This window comes from Aquila chrysaetos, chromosome 15, assembly GCF_900496995.4.
Source record: "Aquila chrysaetos chrysaetos chromosome 15, bAquChr1.4, whole genome shotgun sequence".
Lineage (NCBI taxonomy): Eukaryota > Metazoa > Chordata > Aves > Accipitriformes > Accipitridae > Aquila > Aquila chrysaetos.
Window position 1 is genome coordinate 28,418,567 of NC_044018.1, and position 8,960 is coordinate 28,427,526.

An 8,960-nucleotide genomic window follows, 5' to 3' on the forward strand; every position below is an offset into this window, starting at 1 on the left:
ATAAGGGAAAGGGATATAAAACGCTATCAGCCGATTTTGTTCCAAGTAGATAAGAAAACATCTATGGATGTTTCACAAAGAAATCCTGTAAGGACAGTTAATCAGTGGATAAAACCTTCATTTAAGTGGAGTGTGTAAATATGCACCTACTAGCACTAGTGACATCAGCAGGCTTTTTATCTATACGTCTTTGTCCTGGATTTCTGCCACATTGTGTTGGGATTTTGCTTTGGGTTTTGAGCTAAAAACTGCAGCTGAATGTCATTAACCAGCAGAGCTCAGCTCTCCCTCTCTGCAGGCAGCATCCCTACAAGAATGAGAGCCTGTGCTTGAGTTTACTCATCCCTTCTACATCATTCAACCCCCAAATAGTCTTTTTTTTTTCCCATGGAAACAGCAATGCATCTGAAGAACACACCTTTGCTCCAGCAGCCACCCCAGCTTTTCAGCGGTTCAAATAAAACAATGCCTTGTTGCATTAATAAGACTCTTCCCCACCACAGAGCACATCCACCCCCACCAAGGCACGCTCCGAGACTATCTGTAAATGAGACATCCCGCAGCACCAGAATCATCAGGAGCAAACATCCCCCAGCAGATTAGCTGCTGGGTTTTCAGCTTGTGCCATTGCTATTTAGCACCGGCCCTACAGCCTCAAAGCTAGATCAGAGCGGTCAAATCGGGTACCCACGACTGCTAGGAGTGTTTCTACCTGGGCACGGGAGCTGCAGGTCTGAAGGCAACCCCTGCCCCAATCTGGTGGGGCTTAAAATCCTCCTGGCTTGAGCATTGCAAGAATAAATTCTGCACTAACATCTTGCAAAAAGGAGAGCTCAGACAACTCAAGTTAGCCAAAAAACAGTCGGTGCAAGCAGGCGGACGAACTTTCAGTTTCCGGGTGAAGGATCTGAGGCCAAAGGGTCTGAATTCTGCAGCTGCAGCAGGGTGCAACTCCCCGAGTTTATCATTTGACATCCCCTGGGGTAGATTGAAAACCATAGCCAAACATCCCCGGCTGAGCAAACACGACTTCTCTATATAAACAAGCAAGTGAATCTTGAGGCATAATTGGTCATCTAATTGCACCAACACACCCAGGATTAATTGTTGCATTTGAATGTGAAGAAGTTTTGATTTATGGTATGATCAGGTTTCATCAGCCAGTTACCAATGATTGTTGCTAAACTAAAAGCCATTGTAAACAGCCAAAGAAGGTCTCTAATAGGGGATTTTTTTTTGCAATGTTAAAGAGTCAAGGGTTATTTAATCACACACAAGCCTGCTAAGGGCCCATAGAAATCAAGAGGGTGAAATTAAAACCTCTGCCACATTTGCTCCAGACTCCGCTGAGGACTTTTTAGCCCGTGCACAATGGTAACTTGTCTCATTAGGGTCTGTAAGATTTTTAGACCATTATGGGCAGAAAGAAGAGGAAGGTAAAAAAAGAAACTTGACAAAGTTTTCCACATTTCAAAGCCAAGGAGACATTTAGCAGAAATAAACCATTAACCACCATCTCCCTTTGTCTCAAATAAAGAAGGGCAATTAAAAAAAACCACCCTAACCCTAAATCAGGATTTTGGCAGGCTTCAGGCACATAAGCACCAAGGTGTTGAGCCAAAGCTTCCCACAGCCACCCAAACCCATGAGCATCACCCCAGGAGCTCCCCATACGCTCGCAGATTTGCTTGCCCAGAGCTGCCCCAGTTCAGCTCCTGCAGGGCCCCAGTACAAACCAGCAATTCCTTGGTGCAGGGCCAGGGTGCCCCGAGGGACGGATCCTGCTCAGCGCACCTACACCTTGCTCAAAACCACCTAATAGCACCTGGCACAGCTCACAGCAACCACTTTCCTCCAAAAGTGAAAGGGAAGCACCCACTTTTCACTGCAGAGCATCACGCTGAGAGCCCACAGGGAGCGAGGGCCAGCCGAGGAGGGCCAGGGAGCAGGAGGGACGGCAGGACTGAAGACCAAGGAGGGACGGCAGGATTGCAGAATTGAGACCACGGAAGGATGGAGCACCAGGCTTTGCAGGCAGCAAGGGCTCAGCCCTGTGTCCCATGTCCTGCTCCACCTGCTGAGGCTGATGGCTGGGGTTTTAGCCAAAGGATGCAAAATGCACTAGTTAACCCAGGTGAAAAGACAGAGCCTCTAATCTGACCTTCACGTGATTCCCGATGACCAGCGGCTCCCACTATGAGGAGGAGGAGGGACACTCTTGCAGCAGTGACACCGCAGCTGGATACCCACCAGCTGTCCAGACCCCAAATGTGAGAGCCGCATACTTGACCCCAATGCATTTTGCCTGCAATTCCCCATTAGCTCACCCATCTCCCAGCCCGGCATGGGTGCAAGCTGGTTTCTCATCCAGCCACCGGCTGATGAAGCCACTTCCACTTCTCCAGGCTCATGTTCAAGTTTCCCACATGGGAAGCATGCCTTTGGCACCCAACAGCTTGCCTTCCCGTGCGTGTCTCATGGACTTTTAGTGCTCATGAAGGGTACCTGGGGACAGGAGAGTGATGGGAGTGGGGGGCAAGAGGGAGCTCACTCCGTTTCCTTCTGCTTTGTTAACAGCAAAGGGAGAAAAATAATAAATTCATCAATAATGGAGATCCACCACCAAGTAGATATGGCCTGAGCTTGATTTTGGGAAGGGCTACATGGCATTGACCCCTAGTCTTAAGGGCTTACGGCTCCAAATGAGCTCGTCACAGCCTGCCATGTAGCTCGGCACTATCTCTGCATCCCACCACACTCTTCTTCCCTGGCATCAAGGGTCAGCCATGAGCACAAGCCAGGAGGCTGCAGGCCCTCAACTCTGCAGCATCAAAGGCAGATACTGTTTCCTGCCTAAAAAAGCATGCACAAAGGGGAAAAGAGGCAGGAAAATAATCCATGTCCCTTCAGAGCTGCCAAAATACCTCGCTGGGAACGCAGAATATCTTTTTTAATGGCCCTCCTTTTGCTTTTAAACACCTGTAAAGCAACACACAGGAAAAAAAGCCCCAACAATGCTGAAACTGAAACCGTGCACTCAGCATCACCCTGAAGGAGGTGTTTCAGGTTAAACCACTGACCCGAGAAGGTCCGTCTTTGCCCAGTTCTGTCTTGGCAGTAGCCACTGCCACGGAGAGGCAGCACACTCTGACGTGGGGATATAAAATGGCCTTCGATTGCGGCAGGGAGGGAGGAGACCACAAACACCTTCAGCAATGGGGAAAACAAGAGTGGAGAGCATGGAGTCCTGGGGCACCGAGCTCAGAACTGTGGTTGGGGTGGACACACAGGGGAAGGTTTTTCCATCCCCTGCTCTCTTGCTTGGGTTGGACCTGAAATGCACCTCTGAAGGAAAGGAAGGTCTCTTTGCAGAGGATCCAAGAAAGTGAAGTCAAAGCCTTTACTCCTCCTTGCTTGCAGTAAACCTCTCCAAAATTAACCATCACTTGGTTTGACTGCACCTGCAGCTACAGGACAGTGGTATTGGAGCAGTTTGATGTATCGATGGTGACTTTGTGGTTGCCTTCAGGCTGTTGCGTGGAGGCATCCAGGTATGCCAGCCTGACCCGCATCGCACCAGGCAGGGAAACCGAGCCCCAAAGCAGGAGCTGGCTGGTGGCAGAATGAGCCTCGGCAGGGTTGTGTTATAATTTAAGAGCAGGCTTAAGCATAAACTCATCTTGTTTCCAGCCTGATTTCGGACAGCCCAGCAAGGCCACATCCCACCGTCCCCATCGGAGCAGCCCAGCTCCTCCTGCCTCTCCCATGCTTGCAGAGACCAAGACTGGCAGAGGCGGGCAGGTCAGCCGCACAGCTGGTCCTGGTGCGACCCAGTGGGAAAATGCAGCCAAGGTTGGGTGGGATATGGATGAGTTTATCGAAGGGTCGGTGGACACGGAGGACGGTCCAGGAGTTTTCCCTTATCAACTGCTTTGGTCCAGGCTCCATCAGCGCAGGATGCTCACATGTCCTCAAAGGCACTTCTCCAAGGATGCACACAGAGTGAGGATTTGAATCAAAACTGACTCAACGGGGCTGTGGCATCGCCGTGCTACCACCGACAGTGTCCCCCAGCCTGGGGTCTTCCATCCCCGGAGAGAAGGACATCACATCACTTTGGTCCTTGGAGGGACAGACCCAGTGTTTGGGGAGGCAGCGAGCGAGGAGGAGGAGGCTGTGAGGCAGAGGAAGGGCAGGCAGAGGAAGCCTGCCACCTGCTGTCCATAAAATCCTCTCCAAGTCATAAAATAGGACAAAAAACAGATCTGCATTTTAAAACACGGGTTCATGCCCCCATGGTGCGGTCCTCCAGGGCGGGAGAGCCACCAGCAACATAACCCAGGTGGAAGGAGGAAGACCACAGAGGACACTTGGAAAGGGAAGACCATCATGTCCCGATGGGCCAGTGAAAATCACCCGTGGACAGTGGACAAAGTGCCTTGTAGGACATTTCTCCAACCCACCCTGAAACTGAGAGCCACGATTAAGAAAACCAAGAAGCAACACAACATGCACTGCACTGGCTGAGCTGAATTTCTCTTCTCCTGAGCCCCCCACCGCTGCAGATAGCTCGTGTGCCTTCCTGGGCCAGGGGGACATCGCAAACAGTGTCACCACAAGCTAATTTGGTGTCATTAATAAATATCCTATCCATGTGATGGGTAGGAGATCTGGACCTCTCCTCTGAAGGTTGAGCTAATTAATCCCCTACCTTCCTCCTCTGATGTCAGGCTTTCTCATAAGGCCACTATTGGCCCTAATTAAAAGGCTCTTCAAGATGAGTGTCCCCTGAACACCAGCCATATTTTGACAGTGACAATAATTACAGAAATCTCTTCAGTAGAATAATAATAGTTACCCAACCACGAGAAGAAAGGTCCCAGGAGGAGAGGACAGTAAGTGGTGGAGAAATCAGGATGTGGAACCCTCGTCTCTTCTTGTGAAGAGCTTCAGCTTTCTAAGACTTGCTTTTCTCTGCCCATTGACCATGCACCTGTGAAAAGGGGACATTTAGTCCCCCGAGCACTGAACCATAGCAATTCCTTAGCCAAGAGCTCCCCAAATATCTCAAAACTGCCCTAGAAATGCAGCCTGCCATCAATCCTCCGAATAAGCAGCCCTCAAAAGCTCATCTGACCTGCCAGCATCTTCAGGGAGCTGAGGGCTTTTCTCCGCATCCACCCGGAGCTGGCAGCACCCTCTCCTCCATGGCCAGATCGGTTCTTTAGGGCTACCCTCAGTTTTGGTCTTCTCAAGCCTTTTTTCTTTGCTGGACTCAAGGATTTTAAAAAATGAGCCCAGTTCCCAGGAGATGGCCCTGCAAAACTATTGTCCTTGGCCTGATGAGTTCCAGATGCCCCCCCAGCTCCTGGGCTGAGATGTCCCATGGGGAAAAACACTGACCCAGAACTGCAGCCGCCCACGGTGTCTCCTGTCACTCCCAAATCAAAGAAATTCAGGGGAACAGTCCCAATTTCAGATCTGGCCTTGGGGGACAAAACCAGGCTTGGATCAAAAGTGGTGTCTGTCCAGCGGGTGAGCTCTAACCCGAATTTTGCACTGCAGGAAGCAGCAGCAAGTGCTTGGGTACCCAAATGCTTCTTTTACATTTTTGCTCTTGCTTTTTTCCTTAATGTTTTTTAACTCAAACCGAAGGTGTTTGAAAGGGCAGCCCTGTGGGCAGAGAAATAATTTCTCTATGCAAGATGCGCTGTGGCAATAAGGGGCCATCTCACCTGAAAGAATGAAACCGACAGGTCACTCCTTTGGTCCAAGAAGTGGAAAAAAATAGAAAAGATAAGAGAAATAGCAACAATAACAACAACAAAAAAAACCCTCGCTGAAGGCATAAGCTGAAAAATATGGCAACAACTAGATTTTTTGCAACAGCCCCACTTAAAAAATCCTGTAATGATTCATAATGACCCATCCAACTAAAACCAGGAGTACCGATGACCTACCCGTCAGCTTTTAGCATCCTGCTAACAAGCTTAAAAGCACTGGTAAGGAGAAGAGTTTAGCCACAACCAGCTTGAAGGAGGAAAATAGGATCTTGCTTTTAGGGGAACAGTTGTCTTTGCGGAAGGTAAGTGCCTTTTCCTCCCTTCTTTACTACCAACCTCTGAAGAAATTAAATCTGAGTAATGAAAGTGCTTGGTGATAGGCAACTAAAAGTCTGATTTTCAGCAAATAAAGGGTGGGGGTTGGCTAAGGCATCCAGCATCCAGCGAAGATAAGAAATTTAAAGCTCTAATTATTCAACTCTTCTGAAAGCTGCTTTTCTGAGCACCTAATGGTCGGGAAAGTTCTCCAGCACTCTGGTGATATGCTTAAGATAGAAAAATTGCTCCGAGATAGAAAAGGGGACGTTCGTGATAAAGTTTATTGCAAAAAATTGTATCTTTAGATTATACAAACCCGTTCTTGCAGCTATGTGCCTGTGCCTAGGCAACAGTAGACATGCCAATAGGTAATCGTGAGGATGCGATTTTCACGTGCACCCATCAAAATGCTGCCAAGACCCCTGGGAAGGAGGTTGTCTCATGCTGGATCTGTCCCGTGCCACGCTGCCAGGGCTCCCGCAGGGGCTGGGGGGCAATCAATGGTGATTGCAGCCCTGGACGTTTCTATCTTGACTTTTGCCTTCTCCAGAAAGACAAATGCAGATCATCCGGTGGCTGTACCTCTCCGGGCTGGTGTTTGCCGTGCTGATCCGGGCAGGGTGGCAGATGGGCCCCAAGGACTTGGATGACACATCCAGGTATGGGACGCTGGTGGAGCTGGCCCGGGGAGATGGCCAGCGTGGGAAGGGGCTGTCGGAGCAGCTCAGCCCTCTCCGTTACCGTTGCTGCCGGCTCTCACAGCTCCAGGGCTATTGCAACGTGCTTGTTTCTTTTGTATTTATGTGGACAAGCTCCCTCCTGGCTCTCTACCAGCCCACGCAGGGACATTGCCATGTTTCCCCCCCCCCCGCCAGGGATTCCTCATCTGTGTCAGAGTAGAGACGGGCTGCACAGGGACACGGTGGGGCAAAGCCAGGACAGGGCGATGCTTTGGGCACAGTGCTGAGCCCCGATCCTTGGCAGCAGCCGCGTGGGACGAAAACCCTTCGGGGACCTTTTGCCGTGACCCTCACCATCAGCTCTCCATCCTGGAGCAGGAGGAGGTTGATCTGAACCTCGGGGCGACATCATGCTCCCGCCCAGGAGTGGCAAGTGGGGACCAGGGCAGAGGCACAAACCCACCGCGGCCGAGCAAGACGTAAGGCAAATAACATGGGTTAGGATATTGCACATATTTGATGCCAGGAACAACCCTGGCCAGGCTTGGCAGACTCCCCTGAAACTGAAAATTATTTTTATGTATTATTATAGCTTTTCTGGAGAATGCTCCGCACAGTAAAGTACTTTACAGGACACAGCCCTGGCTCTGGGCACCTCCTGCAGGGAGGACGCAGAATGCCACCGTCTGCGCTAAACCACATTTTCTTCCCCTGTCCTTCTCTCCCGAGCAGATGGCAGCCACACGAATCCCAAAGCGCCCGAAGCTTCGCGTCCAACATCAAGCGACACTCGGAAGGCACCTTCACCAGCGACTTCACCCGCTACCTAGACAAGATGAAGGCCAAGGACTTTGTGCACTGGCTCATCAACACCAAGCGGTACAGGTGAAAAGGGGAGAGGGGAACGGGACCATGCTGGGAAATAACCTCCCACCACGCCACGAGCCCCCGACCCCAATCGAGAATGCAGTTTTAGTTTTGTCCCGGCTGTTTTCTTATTTTCGGCAGCTCCACGAAGAGGTACCTGAAGGAGGAGCCCCGCAGCATCCCCTTCCCGGTTGTGTTCCCACCGCTCGCGTAAGTCATCCCAAACAGCAAACGTGGCCAATTAAAACTGAATAAATGAGTAATTTCAAAATGTAGCCACGAATCAGTGGGTTTGGCGCAAAGGCAGAGCGCGGCTTCCTATGCCTGATGCCACATTTTTGCTGGCTCATGTGGATTCTCCGATGTTTATTTGTAATAAAATAAAACAAGGAAAATTAAGCTATCTGGTGGGGGGAGTTACTAATTTACGACAGGAAGAGACTGTTCCGTTCTCATCGTGCTTTGTTCTGACGTTTTATGTTTCACGTCAGTGTTAATGTGGTGGGATCATTTGCATTTATAAGGGATATTATCATGTTTCAGGCTCTTAGAAGCAAAGAGGCTGCTCCTTTGCAAACGAGAAAATCACTGCCGCTGTTTCAAAGCTCCTAAACTGATTTTAGGGGGAATTTCTATTCCGTGAAGCTGTTTGCTGTTTGTTTGTTTTTCATTTTTAAGGTACAATTAAATGGCAAATCGAGGCATTGGCTTTCCAGCAGCATCAGCCAGGGGATGCTGGACCCCTCCAGGGCCGGCAGTAGTCGGATGCTCCACGGGAAGGATTTATCCACCACACGCAGCTGCGTTAACCCATTCAGTGTTTCCCAGTTGCCTCATCCCATGGATCAGCCTTCCCTCCAAACCTGGATTTCTCCGGCTTCGTTTTCTCTGTAACCGCTCCCACAGCGCTGCAGATCCTGCAGCTTTCCCTAAATCGTAATAAAACCTTTGCTAAATGCGGCAGCTCGTTCCCGATGTCTCCAACCCTTCCGAGCCCCCCGTCAGGATCCCACACGCTGCTGGTCCTGGGGGAGTTCGAGGCACTGGCCTCTGACCCCGGCTTGGCTCAGGTGCGCCGTTTTTCTCTCAATTCCTCCAATTTTAGGTAAAAGGGCAATGAGGATGCACCTGCCTGACCCCACAGACCTGTGCCAGAGGGGATTTTGAAGGAAATTTTAAAAAATAAATAAATACTATATGAAGGATAACTAGAACCTCTCTGGATTTAATTTAATGTTAATAAATTGTATTGCAAATGGACTCCCTGCACACCCCAGGGTCTGGCAGAGGGGACACATGGGACACTGTTGTC

General features: G+C 50.1%; 1 protein-coding gene across 1 annotated transcript; it reads left to right on the top strand.

The window, feature by feature from the left end:
- Nucleotides 1-5,534: 5,534 nt before the first annotated feature.
- On the top strand, nt 5,535-8,608 carry LOC115351133 (pro-glucagon-like). Its single transcript, XM_030037556.1, has 5 exons — nt 5,535-6,085; nt 6,652-6,760; nt 7,514-7,666; nt 7,790-7,858; nt 8,327-8,608. Exons 2-5 carry the CDS (start codon nt 6,660-6,662, stop codon nt 8,334-8,336), a joined length of 333 nt encoding a protein of 110 aa, XP_029893416.1. The 5' UTR covers nt 5,535-6,085; nt 6,652-6,659; the 3' UTR covers nt 8,337-8,608.
- The last annotated feature ends 352 nt before the right edge of the window (nt 8,609-8,960 follow it).